This window comes from Manacus candei, unplaced genomic scaffold (genome assembly GCF_025592945.1).
Source record: "Manacus candei isolate 608988 ecotype Guabito, Panama unplaced genomic scaffold, ASM2559294v1 h1tg000044l, whole genome shotgun sequence".
Lineage (NCBI taxonomy): Eukaryota > Metazoa > Chordata > Aves > Passeriformes > Pipridae > Manacus > Manacus candei.
Genome location: NW_026138092.1, coordinates 274,186 through 292,352, shown reverse-complemented (window position 1 = coordinate 292,352; position 18,167 = coordinate 274,186). Strand labels below are relative to the sequence as shown.

Here is an 18,167-nt window from a genome sequence, read left to right as displayed (position 1 = left end):
ACGAGGAGCAATAGGGATTTGGTGGACACCAAACCAGGGCTACCTGAAATACTTTAGGGGTACCAACAGCAGTCTGGCCACACCAATAGGAGTTTGGTGCTGAATCAGCCTCCCTTGGTTGCTAAGAAGCAGAACAAATTTATCTGCAGCAGGTATTGTGCTGTCAAACTGCAGCTGGTTCCTGTGCTGGATCATTGCTTTGAGGCTGGGATGTCCACACTGCGTGCTGGTGGCACTGCTCCCCCTCCAGCCGAGGCAATCCTGGAGTTACCCTTCTCTTCCTCAGGTGGGAAGGAGACACTGCTTTACACATTCAAATAGGGTGGTGGTAAAAAAGTAATTGCTCTTCCCTGTTGCAGGTTCGCTCTTTATAAGTTACCAAAACATGCTAAAGGAGAGATTCCCGTGCTGGGGCTGGAATACATGTACATGGATGCCCTGGCTCCACAGTGGCAGCTTGGTAAATACCTCATCAACACGACGCAGGGCGCTCTGGGACGAACACTGAAGCAGCTGTATGACACATATGAATCTAAGGCAAGTGACATTTAATTATTGTTAGTATGTTTACTTGCTATTACATGCAGATGAAATGAAACCACCCAAAATAAGCACATGGAGGTATGGCCAGACCTGACTGCCCAGATCTACTAAAGCACATCAGGGGGAGCGCCTTGACAGTGGGCAGACTATTTGCAGTTTTGGCTACAATTAGAAATTATCCTCAAAATTCTAATTTCTAGTCAAGCTTTTCATACACTTAAAGTACTACCCGTCAAAAAAGAGTGTTGGTACATACTCCCTTTGGCTTCTTCTCTGCAATTCATGTTGAGCAATATCTGAAGCTGTGAACTGGCTTGGAACTCAGACCAGGGCCAGTGGTGACTGTTACAGACACTCGTCCTCAGCCCTCCTATGTGCATGTGTTTCCCCCCTCAAATCAAATCTATATTTTTATCTTCTCCCTGAAATCACTGTGACTGCTCCAGCAGTGATATGCTGCTGGTTGGCCTTTTTTTTTTCTCCCCCAGGGAGACACCACACATATATATACAGGGAGACACCTCACATATTCATACTTCACACAATTCGTGTGAAGTAATTGTAAAATATCACAAGATCTGCCTGTAGTTATTTTTTTACCATCTACATAGTATTGTTGAGAGTCTGGGTATGTCTTTGCATTTCTACTCTGGGTTAGTGGTGGGGTGTCATTAATTTATATGTAGAAGAGATTCCCAGAAGTCAGTCAAATACTGTCAGTCCAGAAAACTGTCCTGTTGCAGGTCTCACTGTAATTGTAATAAACTGTTTACAAACTCTTAGTACATTGGGAGGGGAAGCATGTCCCAACTCCTTTGAAGTTCTTTGTTCAGGGGAAATAAGGTGCGGCCACATGCAAATATTTTGCAAAAAAGCTTTAATTGCTTGCCCTTCTTGAGAACACTTGTCATGTCTATTTTTACTCAGCAAATGTTTTCACCGGATCTGATTGCTAAATCAGAGAGAGGCACAAAAAAACAGAGAGGGGAACTTTTTTGCAAGCAAATGCCGTAAACCCATGTAAACTGTCTTAGCAAGCATATTCAACCCTGTGAGAAAGGGCTACTGCAGTGATTGAGAAAACTTCCACTTCATGTTAACCAGAGCCCTGATGCTGAGTCTTCAGGTTTATTTAACTGTAGCATCTGTGAAGACTGTGTCAGCTGAACTGGGAGCAGGATTAGGCTCGTGATGTTCACGCAGAGGAGTCCTGAATTCTTCTGTTTCCAGCAGATGTTCTCTTAAATGCCTTCCTTTTACTCAATGTCATGTTTCAGAAGTGTGTGTTTCCCTGCAGAGGAACACCATTGCCTATGCGATATACAACGATGAGATCCCTGAATCAGACTCCAAAGGGTGGAAAAGTGGACACACCAAAGGTACAGGGAGTGTCCCAACCTATTATTTTCTCCTTTCCAAAGTTATGGATAGCATCTACTTGTCTGTTTGTCTACCTGCATAACTAAAATTCCTGCCTAAAGCAAAACTGGAGAATGATTTGCATGATGTGTGGTTTGTTGTATAGTTACATATGCTGCAGCTTCTGTTTTGGTTTTGGTATGCTTGTGCTGTGTGAAGGATCTTAGGGCTTTTGGACTCTTTGTTTCAAGAGTTGAAACTCATACAGATTCTTTTAGTGAGTACAAACCACGTTATCCTGTGCTTGATGGCAACAGCAGTACAAGATGTGAAGGGAAAGACACCCTGAACGTATACCCCTCCAAACTCTCTGGGGTAAGACACTGCTGCCAAGATCATGGTATGCAGTTACAGAAAAACAAGATTTAGATATAAACTTCAGTGGAGGTCTAAATGTTCCCTTGAGGAAGCAGATGGGGTTTGCCCAGCCTGTCTTGGGTATGACCACATTTTGCAGGGCTGTATTTTCAGGCTGCAGCAATGGGGACAGCTCAGGAGCCATGCTCCACCCTGGAGTAGCCTCCTGAGGGGGGAATCGTAGCCTGTCTCTCTGCTGCTTACAATGGAAGAGAATTTGGTCTAGAAGAAAGACACAATGTTGACAGAGTCTATTTCCCCTTATCCAGTGAATATATGAAGGAAGGGAAAATAAGCAGTGGAGAGAGGGTCACAGTCAGAACTTTTGAAGACAAAATTTGAGCAGAGGAAGAGAGGTTTTGAAAAGATTTTTTTTTTTTCAAATGAAACATGACAGTTTGCGTTAGTCTATGCAGGAAAGAATTGATGCAATTTTAATACAATATTAGTGTCTCCTATGATCCATTAATCTACTCTAGAACCAGTTTACTGTAGGTATTAACATGTTGAAATGTGGTCTCCACAGCAGCAGAACCAAAGCAGGACACAGCTCTATTGTCTCAGGGCTTTTTCATCCTTAATTCATTAGCAGTAACTTTTCTTTTACAGGATTTCTGCTCTTGGACAAATCACAAGGCTTCTGGGTAATTCACAGTGTGCCTCTGTTCCCTCCCATCCCTGAGGAAGGTTACGGGTATCCAGCTACTGGGGAGTCCTTTGGACAGACAGCCATCTGTATAACCTTCAAATATGACCAGTTCACTGAAATAGGTATGAAAAGCTTTGCCCTAAGAAAGCCTTTGTCCCACCACAGCTCTCTGATTGCTTTCCTTGAGGCTTCACCTCAAAAATTCATTGTTCTTGACCTTTGTTGTCAGACTGGGAAACCAAATGGGGCCTGGAGAGAGCATTCTTGGTTTCAGTTATGTTTATCCAACGATTTCCTGCGTGAATGTGGGAAATTCGCTCTTCCACTCTGTTTCCTTCTCCCCATGGGGATTATTAGGATAATAATAGTCACAAGTGCTTATCAAGGGTAAATTAGTCTGTGTATATGAAGTGCTTTGGAAACATAAAGTAGGATGATTAATAATTTTTAACAGTAATAGCTCATTCAGCTACAATCACCTGCAGTTCTAAAAATGTAAGGCTAGTACAGCTTGAGCTGAAGTAGTAGCCTTGACTCATCAGAAATATGAAGTATGGAATAAATATCACCTAGAATTTCCCCAGGTGTTTTTTGCCACAAAAATCACCAATACTGAATATATAAAAAAAATCCCAAAAAAACAACAAAATATATACCTGTAAGATTCAGAACTATCTGACAGTGATAACTGGTACTGGAATCCTGCAAAGAACTGTCAAAAGGCATTACAAGAAGTCATGTTGACATGCTCCTTACCTCTTTTCACACTGTTTTTTCACTGTTTTCTCGGTTACAAACCTCAAATCATATTAATGAAGCACACATGCTGTGCAAGTTGCCAGGGTGGCCACACCTTAGAGCAATCTAAACCAGGTTCCTGTTTGTGGAAACACATCTGTGCACGTGTTTAGGGAAAGAGGACAAGAAAATGAGATGCATACACTAGTGCTTTTCCTGCCTCATCCTCCCAGCTTCTGATAATCTGTGGTTCAGGGATTTCCTGAGCCAGAAAGACTGGAATGTTCCTGATGGACTGGTCTTTCCTGAACTCGTCTAATGAGCCCATTTGTTCCCTAGCTCTTTATGATATCCATGGCAAGGACTTCTACAGTTAAGCTGAGCAGTGTTCAGAAAAGTGAATTTCTTCTGGAAATTCAATCCAGACGCTGAAACTCAAGTTCTGTTCTCCCTAAAACCAAACTAGACCCTTGGGCAGCTCTTCTGTTTGCATTTGGCTTGGCAGCTGTAACTGACTGGAAACCACTTCTGTAAATACAGACAGGTTTGGATTTACACATGCTGTCTGAGTGCTGTGTGGCTGCACAGAGGCTTGAAGATGAGCAGGGGTGGCAGTGGCAGCGGACCAAGACCACCATTTAACAGTTCTGCTAATAATGAGGCGTGAGTGGAAAAACCTGAGCGTGCTCTCCCAGCCAGTCTGTGTGCTGCAGAGCCACCTGGAATACAAAGCAGTTACACATATTTTTGGTTGGTAAAATAAGATACTTTAATGCCAAACTCATCCAGTGGTAGGCTGTGAAGATTAAGAAGGACTTACGTTTCCTTTCCAAGGCAGAACTTTGCTCTCTTGATTGCCTTGCTTTAGCCCATTTTAATTCTGCTTATGTTCATTTCTGTGGGTTTTTCTCAGACCAACAGATGTTGAGTTATAATCCCGGAATCTACAGTTGTTCCATCCCTAACATCTTCCAAGCTGATCTCCCAAATCTGCAGAAGCTCTGTGCAAAGTCCAGGCTGCCTGTGGTCCCCTTGCGCCACCTCACCAAGCTCCGGTCAGCTCGTGGGGAAACCTTTCTCCACTTTGCAAAGTCACACTCATTCATAGATGGTAAGGGAACCTGTTGCTCTATGTATCACACATTCTCAATTAATTCTTAATATATTAATTAATATATTCTTTGACAATTAATATATTCTTTGACAATTAGCATTTTCTTTGAGGGAAAAAAAAAAGAAGTTCAGCTTCACAAATGAATGAAACAGAGGGCAAGGAATGGTGTCCCAACTTAATATTCTCTCAGCCTCACAAAGCAAAAAGCTGTCTGGTCCATCCTAAGGTGTTCAACAGTGATATTTTCAGAAAATTTATTGAATGATAACAACAAAGAAGAAATATGGGGCTTGAATCATCTGGGGTCTTTTTGTTATCAAGAAGATTTACAATTTTTTTGTCCTTTCCTTTTTATCCTGCTGGTTGTTTGTAACAGGTTTTCTAGAAGGAGAAAAATTAGAAATGAACTTCTGAAACCAAAGTCAAAATGAGGGGAAGGGGCAAAATCCCCTCTGGCTGACTTTATGCATTGCAATGAAACGAGTGTAATCTAGATGATGCTTTTCAGTCTGTTTTTAAATGAAGGAACGTGAAAGATTAATTTCCCACACCCTGTGTTATTCCGCAGATATCTATGTGGCCTGGATAGCTCAGGAACTGAAGACCGATTTGTTGGCTGAATCCTGGCAGCGTTCTGGCCAAAAACTTTACTCAAATTGCTCTCTCGATTACCACGTCTACAACATAAACCTAATAGGGATGCCATTGAATTCCACCTTTCATTCCATTAATGATCATTCCAAATGGGCTGTTTCAAGGAAATACGAAGATCAGTGGACCTGCATCGGAGACTTAAACCGTGCTGCCGAGCAAGCTTGGAGAAGTGGTGGGTTCATCTGTACCCAGAATGAACACATCTACAGTGCCTTCAGGCACCTGATAATCCACTACGAAAGCTGCACTGCTGCTTCCACAGGGATATAACAGACCATTCCTCCCAACCAGCACAGCCCTTATTACATAGAAAGTGTGTGAAATATCTGCCTTAAAATCTATTTCCTCTGTGAAAAACGGCCCTGTGAGTTGCCAGGTGTGCTAGATCATCACCTTGTTGGCTATAAAAACAGGTGGTGTGCAGGTAAATTATGGCTGGTTTGCTCTGGTGTGGGACCCAGAGGCTCTGCGTGTGCTGGGCCATGCTCTGCTCTCTGCTGGCTCCTCACCATCCATGCTGGGATGGGATGGGATGCGATGGGATGGGATCCTGTGGCACAAGGCTGCACCAAAGCACATCACTGTGGGTGCCCTGCATGGGCACCCCTAGAGCAACTTGTGAGTTGGGGCTGCACATGGGATGGGAAGGACAACAGAAACCTCTCTCCTGAGCTGGGTTGTCAGGAATGGGCAGTTGGCAAGGGACAAGTACCCCAAAATACCTCAAAATCACCCCATATTTCAGGTGCTGTTGAGATAAATCACAGCATTTCTGCTCAGTTTGGGCTGAATCTCTTAAAGTGCTGATTAAATCCAGAGAGGGAGATGAGTAGATCTGTGGACAGGAAGGCTTCATTTTTACATGATTCATTTTTAGAGAATAAATGAGCTTTAAAGCATCTTTAAATCATCTCTATAACCAATAGCTTGGGAGTATTTCTAGTGCTTTTATTCATGTACAGCAATCTTATAAACAAATAAACATGTTCAAAATTTGAATAAGCAAAATAAGAGAAAAAACAGTCTGTTGACAGTCTCCCTCTTCCATCTATATAGTTATTTGTGGTTTGTTACAATGTATATAGCTGCCAAGGGAAAAATGGAGACAATTAGGAAAAAAAATAAAGAAAAGGGAAGAAAATATTTGAAGGAAGATGTTATTTAATCTACCTTTTCACATTACAACAAATGTGACTGTTAATTTTCAATATCTCCATTCTCAGGCTTAGGACCTGAAGTTTGCATGGAGTTTCTGTAAAGAAAATTTGGAAAATCCTGATACACTCTTGGGTTCAGGTTTCAGAATTTTATCTGCATTAATATGTTCCTAAATATATTTATAGGGTTCTATCTCACTCGTAATTTTTTTCCTGAATTGCTGATATAAACTCCAGTCTGAAGAGTTGGCTGTCCCACTAATATTTCTGTTTTGCTGTGTTCCTAGTTCCTACCACTGGTTCTCCACAAGTGTCTTAAAAGGAATTAGACAGAAAGAAATGCCCCACAACCACGAGAGGTTGTCAAATAATGTATCAAGCCTTCATAATGAAGGGAACTGTGGAAGAATAGATTTCAAAATTAGCCAAGCTGGATCAAAGGCAAACCCGAGTTTCATAGCTCAGTGAAAATAGTGTAGATAGCTTAGATATCCTGCACAAAATGTTTTTTTTACTTTTCTCTGCCTATGACATAACATTTGATAAATAATTTGCTTGGTAATGCTTTTTCTCTGATGCTTGTGAAATTGTTTAACATATACACCTTTCATTCTTTTGCTAGCTAGGGTTGAGCAACATCTTTTGTGGCAGCAAATATTGCCAGTGACACAGAACACTGCGCTGTGGGATGGTAGGGCATCACTCAGATAAGCCAAGATAGAATTAATCTCTCTTGCCCATCTTTTCATGGCAGACACTAACCTGACCTGCCTGTCTGAGCTCTGGCATCTTGCCCGTGGGTTTGTGTACACATGATCTCAGTGTACAGGGCTGGTGAGAAACCCTCCACTGGAGACAGTGCTGGTGAGGCTCCCCGTGGTGCCTCAGAGAGCACCTGCACCTGTGGCACAACCTGTAATTATGGTATTTTCAAATGCTCAGCCACAGCATTTGGATTCACAGAGTTGGATAGCAAAGAGTCTCTGTCCCACAGGTTGTCACAGAAGTGTTGCCACAGCCCTGCTTCCCAGGCTACACGTCACCAGTCTGTCACTTGACTTTAAGTGCTGATTGCTGTTCTTAATTATTTGATCAATTGATAGCTGGCATAAGGCTAGACTACTTAAGCATTTACTAGACTAACTTAAGCATTCCTCTTTCAGTATACCCAGGAGTGGTTGCCTCCATTTTATACCTGAGGAGGTATAAAGAGCAGTAGGAAGGTGCAGAGAAACAGCTGTACCATACAGCAGTACAAGCACCTCAGTATACAGACTCATTTCAGTGGTGTGGCAATAAACAGGCTGCAGATCTGGTTCTCTCATGTTTTAGCTGTAAACAGCTTTAATTCAGTTTTGCTATTGTTGTGTAACTTCAGTATTTGCATATCGTAGTATTTCTGCTGCACACCTTATGAAACATGGGCAGGCTCTTCGTTTCCCAAAAGAGACTGATAATCAACAAAATAAACCAAATAGATTTTTAAAGGGTTTGTAACTCAAAGGCTTTCTGTGCAAATGCAAGACCATAAGCCACTTACTCAACCTCATATGCCCTCACAGCACGCGCTGTGATCAATCATTAGTGTGAAATACTTTTTGCCTATTTTATATGCCTATATGTATGTATTCATAAAGTTTTTAAATTTAAAATACGCTGTTCTATTTTAAAATGCCAAACACTCAAGAAATACCTGCCTGTCCCAGTGATTCTGTGTTGCCTCTGCTGCCCACCATGACCCTTTTGACCGGGCAGGCTGGTTGCTGCAGAAGGGGACATGTGGCACAGCCCCTCTGCAATTTCAGGGGGATGTGCTCAGCAAAACTGACCCTGCAGGAGGGCACAAGCACTGGACCCTGGCCTGGAGAAGGAATAAAGCTGTTCTCTTGTCTGCAAACCTGGAGTACCTTCTCAGCGTGCAGGTATGGCTATTCTGACCCTTGGGCTCCGTTCTAGTTAGACTAAATGAGAACATTATTATACATGAAAATTGTTTGCCGAGGGAGTAGGAGAGGCCAAAAGAAAACATTATTAATCCACTAAACATTACTGTACTGCAGCCAAGTTTGTAACAAACACAACAGTAGGGATCATTGTTTGGTATAAATTGCCTTGTAATCATTTCCACAAGCTGAGGCTCAGTCCCAGCACACCTGACACGCTTGCGGGGTGCAGGAAATGCAGATACAGTCTCCTGAAATACATGCCTGCCATTTGCATCTCCTGCCCTCACCACTGCTACTGCCACCCCAGAGCAAGGGCAGGACTGCTCAAAAAGCCGTGATGATTTTTCTGTAAACCCCTGTATCCCTGAGGATGCTTCTCTAACACTGGTTACTGTGGGTCAGTAGGGCAGTGGTTTGCTGTGTTGGAAAGTGCAATTTTACACAGACTTAATGCAAGAGGTCAACGGATTTGACATTGAAGAAAAGCTAAACATAAAAAAAAAAAGTGAAGGCTTAAATATTTAAACTGTGTGAGGTTTAATTCCAGCTGGGCAATTACAGTAAACTGTAACACAGGCAGAGGCATTGCAGCCTGAGCCCACTTCACAGAGCAGCCTTTGTGATGGAATTGCTTCTGGTGTCTCCACAATGACTGAACATACCCTGCTCTCTCATTACGGGAGTGATGAACAATGTAGCTGCCCGCCAGCAAGTCAAAAGAAGCTTTGGGAAAAATTTCTGAGTTTTCCCTTCTCCAAGGCGTGCTAACTTAGCCTGGTGCCTGGACTTGTCACAGGGGTCCACAGGCGTCCTTCTGAGCCAGAGCAAAGTCTGCTTCAAAGTGTGCATGATGGCACTTTAAAGTACAGCAGTCCTGCACAAATTAGGTTTTGATCATTTGATCATCAGGAGGTTTTGATCATTTCACTGTCAGTAACACCCAATATTCCAGCTGTCCTTACAAACCACACACACTGCTCCCCTCTTAGCACATTTTGGGCAGTTTTCTGCTCTCAAAAAAACCCCCCCAAAACCGGGAAGTTTCCAGTAAACACATCTAATGTAAGTGCCTGTGTCAAACAGGGCTTCCTCAGCTTCCCTGCAGCATGAATGGAGAAGGTTATTTTTACAAAGACATATGGGCCTCTCATCTCTCTTTTGTTTAAATGTACACAGTAGTGAAATGCTCAATAGCATCATTGTGAGAAACGTTTTTAATGTATCAAACCATCCTTGGCATTATTAGCATAGTCACATAATTATCCATGGAGAAACTTACACCCATATGTTAACGCCCATAAAGTATTGTGTGAATCTCTTTTATACCTTTATTTTCAGTTTCTGGGAAAGATACATCACTGGGTACTTAATATAGCAATTGCTTCAGAAGGTGTAAGCTGCCTATGCCCGCGGTGAAATGGTCGGGAGGCAGAGTAGTGCTGGCAGCGTCATCTGAAAGCTCAGTAAGCCACAGTCTAACTGTGCTCAGAATGTGATGCAAGAATATGATGCACCTCTTTAATTTCACAAGAGATTTCTTAAAAAGACAGGAATTTAAAAACGAGAACGAACAGAAACTGATGGTAGGCTAAGTGTGAAAAAACACCTTGTAGGGAACAAATTCTTCATAGTACAAGGCAGAGAGCCTGATCTGAAATTCCAACCTGGGGTAGCAACATCAGTGTTTTCTAGATATCCTGATACCCTGAGTATCTTAGCCGTATCTGACACTTTTGTATTTAGACTGGATATACCAGATTAAAGATCTAATCTGCTGAATTTTCTCATAATCCTTACAAATTTGGCATGAAGGCAGTAAAAGAAGTTATGTGTGAACCCAGAAATCGGTTGTAGCACTTTCAGATCTTGGCCTCAGACAGCATAATCTAACTTTTTAATGCAGACCCATTGTATGCTTATCTTTAGGGTTTTTAAATTATTTATCCCAGTATTACAAATATGCTATTCTATGCATATGTGATATGTTCATTTTACTAAAACTGTTAAATACAAAACATTAGGACATGAGAAATATATCTCACTTTTTATAAATAGCTGTGTTACACTTTTACTCAAGTGATTTTAGTAAATCCTTTTGATTTTATTTTTTTCATTTGCCTTTGCTTGACATTTCTTCCCAAGGTGTCTGGTGACTATTCTGACTATTCTGATGTAAGAGAGATAAAAGTAAGGAACATTCTTCCCCTCCTTTGATCACTTTGCAGCTTGGGAACTGCAAACCCATATTCAAATATTCAGAGCTTACAGGAGCAGAGCATAATATTTGATGTTGCATGCTAGAGTAAAGGCAATTGCTACAAATGGTTCACTGTAGTACAGTAGTTCTAGCATTGCCTAATTTATTAATCATAGAAATGTTGCATGCAAATTAGCCACAGAGTTGTGCATCATAATACAGTAATCCAAAAATCTGTCTTCACATGTATTAATGCTCGTAAATTATGGATATCACACTACAGCATTACACAGTTTCCCCATTACATTCCAAAACTTGCTGAAAGCTTACTAAAAGCCATGTTACTGAGTGTTTTCTTTTTGTTCCTTACTTCTGGCTTTCTAAAGTGTGAGAGTATTTAGCTGCAGGGCATTTTTGTGTCTTCCTTTTCCCAGGGTTCCTTTTTGGGCTAACATTCCGCCAGCCAAACATCAAGATTTCTCTATCGATAGTGCAGTTTAAAAACATATTTTTGCTCTGGTATGAGTATGGTCAGCACCACTGTCCTCCCCTGCTCTGAAAGCTGCTCCATTTCACGTCCTGACCTTGTAAATCCTGGGCACTCTGCAAGGGAAATCTGCATCTTTTCCTCTCTTGCTTTCTTAATGCTCCAAATATTTCTTTCAGGAAAGTCAAGGTGAGAATAAAGGAACTGACAATGTTGCATGGAATATTTTGCAAAAAAAGACCATGAAAGAATTTCTGCACAGCAAATAGGGATAATCTGTGCAGTTGTATCCCCAACCACTCACCAACTTGCCCTCCTCTTACTGTCAAAAGATGAGAAGAAACAGAGAAATGGGAGCAAAGAGAGTTTGCAGGAAAAAGAGAGAAGAAGGAATAAGACAACTGAAGGTGAGCAAGACAGAGAGAGCAAGGGAAGAGCAGAAGGAGCGTTAGGATTGTCAACACCAAGGAGGTCAGAGACCTTGAGTGTGATGACAGAGAAACGTTAGGAGTTAGCTATGCAAAAATCCAGTTTACAGGATGTTTAATTTACTATGATAGATACTTAACATTTATCCATTTTACAGATACAGTCTCCACAGGCTACGCCGCAGAGATTAAAATGAAAGGCATAAACTGAAGTGACTTAGCCAAGCAGTACAAAAACACAAACCAAACCAACACCCGAGAGGAAGTTGCTGCATCTCTGTTACCAAACTACGAGAGGTGAGGTAAGGCAAAGTCAAAAGCATTAAACAGGTAAAAGTAGGTGAGAGAAATTCATAAGCTAAGTTAACCAGTTTGAACCACACGTATTTGAATAAGATGCTAAACCACTCTTTTAAAAGAAGGTTTAAAGCCAATACAAAAATACAGTAAAAACAAGAGACGCAAAACATTCATAGGAGTAACTGCGGATCATTTAATTACAGCTGGTGATGCTGAAGTGAGCTGCATTCATTCTTGTAGTATTGAGAGAACTGCAGGCAAAAAAAGTAATACAAATACAAAAGAAAATAAACAGAAAATACACAGAGATAAGAAGACTGATGCCTTTAACACTTTGCTTTGGGTATTGTTATTACAGATATATTTACAACGTATGGTCTGTTATTGTCAGGTTAAAAATCAAGTTTTATTTAGAAACCTCCCAAGCTTTGTGTTTTCTTCAGTATCATCTCTGATCCTACTTTGCTCTCCAGCACTAAACAAACTACCACTGGTCTAATATAGTAGTTCCTCACTGCACTTAGTGTCAAAATCATTAAGTATTCCCAGGTATTACTTACTGTCACTTGGCTCATGGTGGCTGTTTTGTCACCTCCCGGTCTTGAGTCCCACAGAGGAATAATGGCAGTATAGAAGCTGTAGCTCTATAAAAAGTGTCATGTTAATATCAGAGGAGGAGCTAGCCATAAGGGGTTGGCTTCACGAATGTAAATATTTCATAATTTATTTAGCAACATGGCTTTTCTTTTTCCCCAGGCAAAAACTTTAATAAAGGAATAGGTCTGCTGCAACAAAGGAAATAACAGCAAAAACAGAGACAAGGACACATCCTAACCCCACTAATATCAGCAGGAATTTGCCTTCATCTTCAGTGGGAACAGAACTTCAAAGACATGGGAATCACCTATAAAACCTGAAGGGTAAAATCTGAAATTCCATAGTCTATGACACAAACTGTGTTTAGAGGGTGATAGCATAGTCACGACACGATGAAAATGTCCCTAGCAGGAGTTGCACTCCTTGGCCTGACCACAGCCTTGTCCCCAGCACTGCCAGGGTGGCTGTTAGGACAGACCTCAGAGAGGTCTTATGCACAGGCAGCTTCTTTGAGAGAACTTCTCTGAGGCAGGACTACACAGGAGCTGGCCAGAGATGAACTTCCTTTTGGTGGACACTGTCTCTCTTTGTTCATGGCTATACTTTCAGTACCCAAGTCAGGAAGAAGTGATACCCCCACCTTTAGGGGTATATTTTTTTGCATCTCAGTAACTCAAGATACTCTTTCAAGGCCTGTCTCTGGCAGAATGAAGGCTGAAAGCTCTATCTCCTCAGTCCTACTTTGTGTTGTTAGAACTGAGGAAGATGGGCTGTGTGGATATAAGGACTCTTTTCTTCTCTAGGGAGATTTAAGATCTCCCTAGAGGACTAAGAACATCTTCTGGGTGCACACTGCTTTCTAAGTGCTGTGAATGTGGGAAAGCCAGGAGGAGGGAACTCATTCCTGAGTACCTCTGCAGGTCTTGTTTTGGTACTGGCACCATACAGCAAAGTAGAAATTAAAAGAGCAGAGATACCATTCTTCTGCTAACAGCAGAATTAGTTTCCCTCTCTTTCCTTTGGATGACTCCTTATGCTTCTGTTGCTGGGAGCACATAATGCAACACTGTGTCAAGGCACTGTACGTGTGTAATGTACAACCTGGAGAGGTTGTTACACCCTTGATGAGTGAGTTCATCTGTTCCTCATGGTACTATTTTAGCTTTGTGAGAAAAAGTACCCCTCTGTCCTTCAGTATTCCTTGGTCACCAAAATCAGTCTGACAACACAGACTTTCAAATAAACCAAATTCCAAAGAATGGTATGTGTTTCAGGAAAACAGTCCATGGCAGTGTGTACCCTAACTAAGTCCTCTCCACTGATTTCAAATTCTATTTCAGATGTTTCATGTGGCATCTGCACCACCAAACCATTGCAGGCTGTATCAAGAAAGCAATGGCAAACACTTTCAGAAAAGCACCTTTACAATAACTATGTTTAACATATGCTAGTATGTCTGTGTACTGTACAGCAATGATTTTCAGTCTCTGGGTGTAAAGACATTAGTGTAAGATTAGTAAGTTACCTTTAATAAAGCCACAAATATGACTATGAAATAGAAGTTCATGCATCTTTTCCATACATTTAATTTCTTAAGGAAGCCTGTGCCTCTACTGGAAAATTATAGGGAAATTTCAAAACCTTTGCTCTTTGCAAGTTAGACCCACGTTGTATGTCAAAATATACAGCTGGGTTTTTTTGAGAGAGCTAGCATTGCTCAGGGCCCTGCTGGTACAGAGGACTTGAGATTTCAATACTTCTTTTAAAATAAAATGCAGTATTTCTTTAATGCTAAATTCCTTTGGATTCCAGCGTCCTCACTGTTAACAATCAGCACATTTACAATCAAAGAAGTGAGGAGTGAAGCATGTGGTTTGGCTGCTTTCAAAATCATATGCTTCGAAAATGCTATTTGAATTTGTGGGTTTAGCTTGGTAATCCAACTGAAATGACCGTCAGCTAGACAGATAGGACAGTAAAGGTGAAACACAGTATCGCAGATAAGAAACTAATCTGTATTTCATGGTTCCCATCTCTGGGTATATGAGCCCAGCTCTTTGTGGGATCAAGTGACACTTAAACATAGCACTATTGAGCACAACTGGTTCGATTATCTTTGTTAAACTGGTGTGGTAAAGGCAAAGTGAAACCGAGTGGCTTCGTGGCCCTCACCACTTACACCATAAGCACAGTGTCCTCCCTAGGCAAGGGCAGTTTCAAGGGCTAACAGCATCTGAAGTAAGTCCAGTGGAAATTGAATGTAGTGTTGTGTAAAGCATGACAATAAGGTCAACAGAGAAAAAATTAGAAGAGCTAAACTTTAGATAAATTTATGAATGCACTGTACAAATTAATACATATTTGTGCAAAGTATTCGGGAGAAGAGAAATATATTTCCTCTGAAAGGATGTAGGTGTGGCTACTGCAGTGCACCAAGGAGATTAAAAAAAAATCCTGTTGCTGTGTTCTTGTTGTGTTTGAAGTAATAATTAGACTTTGGCGTCAAGTTTGAATGATAACTATTACTTTCTTCACACAGATTTTCTAAGCTTGAGAGACCAGTTTTCAAAAGCTCTTTAGCAAAGTTATTATGTTGCAAGCATTACTCCGACAGAAGAAACTGTAAAAGGATGATCAGAAATAGTCAGGGTGAGTCCTGGTTTTTCGGTACCTTCTCAGGATTTGGCTTCAAAAAGGAAAGTCAGCTTTTCTGACAGTAATCTTTCATAATTAGAAATGAAAATTATGCAGTTGGCAAGTTCTCAACAGCCTTGGAAATTGGACCTAATACATTCAAAGGCACAGCCTTTAAAAGTATTTCACATGTAGACACTGTTAGCTAATGTTCTCAATTAGAATGCATGCTTTTGTTCTTAAAGAAAACCACCCATGCTATTTCTTTTACTGCTGATACAGGTTTGTATCTGTTTATGCTTTGAATTTTCTGTTTTGGATACTCCCAGAGGGAGTACTTTAAACTCCCATAGCACTGTGTCCCAGATAGCATAACTGTAAGTCTTGCATATGGCTGTATGAACATACTACTTATGAAGAGAAACTTACACCTGAAGAACTCTAGTACTGTGAAATAAAGTATTCAAAAGTGAGGAAGTATAGAACTACATTTGCCTGTAAAACTTTGATTTGGCCTGTGTATGACTATCCTTTACAACTGGACCATCTTTTTTTTTTGTGTATAAAATCTGCAGCTTTCTCAGATAATATGTAGAGGGTTTGCTGGCTTTTAATCCTTTATATTAAGTGTGTAGTCTTCTGGTTTTATTTATTGCTCATTATCCAGCTCCATCCCAGAACTTAATTCTGTCACAGGAGTTTCCCAGAACTTAATTCTGTGACAGAAATTTGATACGTCTAGCTGAAAGAACAAGTGAGAACAAAATTTTAAATACCAGCCTCAGCCTGGATAAAAGCCTGGAAACTTATACATTTAGTTGTTAAAAAAAAAAAAAATCTGGAATGACATGCTAATAATCCTTGACAGAGGCCTGCGAAGAGACTACAATCATCTGAGCAGTATATTCTACTTAAGCTTTAAAAAAAGTACAACAGAACTTGCTATTGATAAATAACTTGTGTGCAGGATCCAGAGCAGTTTTGTTGGTATCTCCAGCAACGCCATCACTCCATCTCTCAATGATTTTGTGGTTGGCATCATATCCACAATATCAGCCTTGCACGTTGTGTAACAAGCTAATGATGCCACCCTTAAGGAAAAACATGGAGGTGCTTGTAGGATGACAAGGTTCCACCACACAAATACAGTAAGAAATAATTGAGATTAGGTGAGGCTGCAGTCAAACATGAAATATTAAAATACTGTTTACAAACAAACATAGAACCGATTAAACTGAATTTATGTAAACTATTTAATTAGCAGATTAGAAAGCCTGATGTTACGTGTGTGATCTTCTAGTCTGACTTCCGGTATAATGGAGAGCAGATTTTCCTGAACTCATTCCTGTCTGAACTAGATTGTATCATTTTGAAGGAGAAACATACATGTTGAAATAAATATCAACAGAAAAGTTACCATAATTCTTGGTAACAATCTCAATGATTAATTAGAGGTAACGATAAATTAAGGTTGCAGGTCTGGGATCTTTGTCTCCCAGAGCTAAGGCATGGATTTTTAAACGGATGTTTACAACACAAAATGGTACATAAAGGGCCCCTATTAACCTTCTATTTGATGAGCTAAATAGATGGAACTCTTTGAGCCCCACATTAGAAGGAGAGTATCTCTTAATCGTGTCTCATCTCTATCCTATGAAATCCTTCTAATTTTTCATCACTTTATTTGAATTTAGGACCCAAACCCCATTACAACATTCCACTTTTCCTTGCATTGGTGCCAGATACAGATGAAGTATAAATCTCTCTATTCTTTCTCAATATTTACTTGCTTGGGCAATCAAGAGTTGGCTTCCCTGTTTTAGTCACCACATCAGAGAATAGGAATTGGGGTCTGTTAGTCTCTAGTTGCTTTTCAGAGACTTTGCTTCCCAGCAGAAGACTCCCTAAGAGATTTACTGGGCCCTTGTTCTTTCTAGAACATATGTTCTGCTTATTTATTTGTATAAAGCAAAAATGCTTTCACACAAATTTTGTAGGAGAATAAGGCACAAAGGGATGTATCAGAGTTACCATGAAGTATTTGTGAAGAAAGAAACTGAGGACAGGACAGATCTCCTGAATCCCATATTGGCACTACAGTACTGCACATTTCCATGGGAGGCTGAATTGCAAAGGCCATGGCCAGATGCATTGTCAGCTGATGGATACAATCCCAGTACTGGATTGAATGCTGTAATTTCTTTCCAGATGTATTTAAAACTCTTCTGGTTCAATAAGAAAGCAGAGCTTGAAGCCTAACTCTCTCCTGCCAAAGGTAACCATGCCATACCTTCTCTTTCATAAATAATCCCACACAAATTTAGGAAATAAAGTATTTTCCCAGACAGGAGAAAAATATGATCAATTTGGAAATACAGACAAAAGAAATATTTTAGCTAATCAATTTAGCTAATTCTTCCCTGTCAATTTGTACAGTTACTTTTACTGAAATGGTGCTTTTGATTCTGTCCTCTGTCTCCTACTGCAGGGAACAAAGATTGTCTTCAGCATCACTCTGTGTTGGGTAAAGCACCAAACTGGTTGAACCATGCAGACCAAGCAAAAGAGATCCTGTGATAAAAGGTCTAACTTAAGAGCAGATTTCACTATGAGTTTAATTTCTTTGTTCAGTCAAACCCTGTGCACCAGACAGGATTGGCTCTGACAAGCTTCTACAGAAAAATGATCCCAAAGAGACTGAAATCTAGGCCACAGCTACGAATAATTCTTCGGAAGCTCTCTGGATTTCCTGGAGGGCGAGGTGTGGCTCTGTGTGTGGGAGGTAAACGCTGGTGTTCTTCTGTTAGTAGTAATTAGGTGCAGCTTGAGTTTCATTAATAAGAGCTACATATGCATGCTGGAAAAAAAGTTTATCTGACACTGGGATTATATGTTACTAGCTAAATGCCTTATGTTGTGTGTTATCTTTGTTATTTTGTGATTAGCA

At 40.6% G+C, this 18,167-nt stretch overlaps 1 protein-coding gene across 4 annotated transcripts in view; it reads left to right on the top strand.

The window, feature by feature from the left end:
• The window catches only part of LOC127474782 (sterile alpha motif domain-containing protein 13), a 61,114-nt gene that overhangs the window by 36,385 nt on the left and 6,562 nt on the right, over nt 1-18,167 (top strand). For all 4 annotated transcript variants that reach the window (XM_051796078.1, XM_051796079.1, XM_051796080.1 and 1 more), the window contains 10 exons: nt 360-537; nt 1,841-1,922; nt 2,929-3,090; nt 4,620-4,817; nt 5,389-8,553; nt 11,441-11,668; nt 11,848-11,991; nt 12,746-12,909; nt 15,126-15,235; nt 17,709-18,002. In XM_051796078.1, coding sequence (XP_051652038.1) covers nt 360-537; nt 1,841-1,922; nt 2,929-3,090; nt 4,620-4,817; nt 5,389-5,744 — 976 coding nt within the window. In that variant the 3' untranslated portion in view covers nt 5,745-8,553; nt 11,441-11,668; nt 11,848-11,991; ... (1 more) ...; nt 15,126-15,235; nt 17,709-18,002. The remainder of the gene's footprint in view (nt 1-359; nt 538-1,840; nt 1,923-2,928; nt 3,091-4,619; nt 4,818-5,388; nt 8,554-11,440; nt 11,669-11,847; nt 11,992-12,745; nt 12,910-15,125; nt 15,236-17,708; nt 18,003-18,167) is intronic.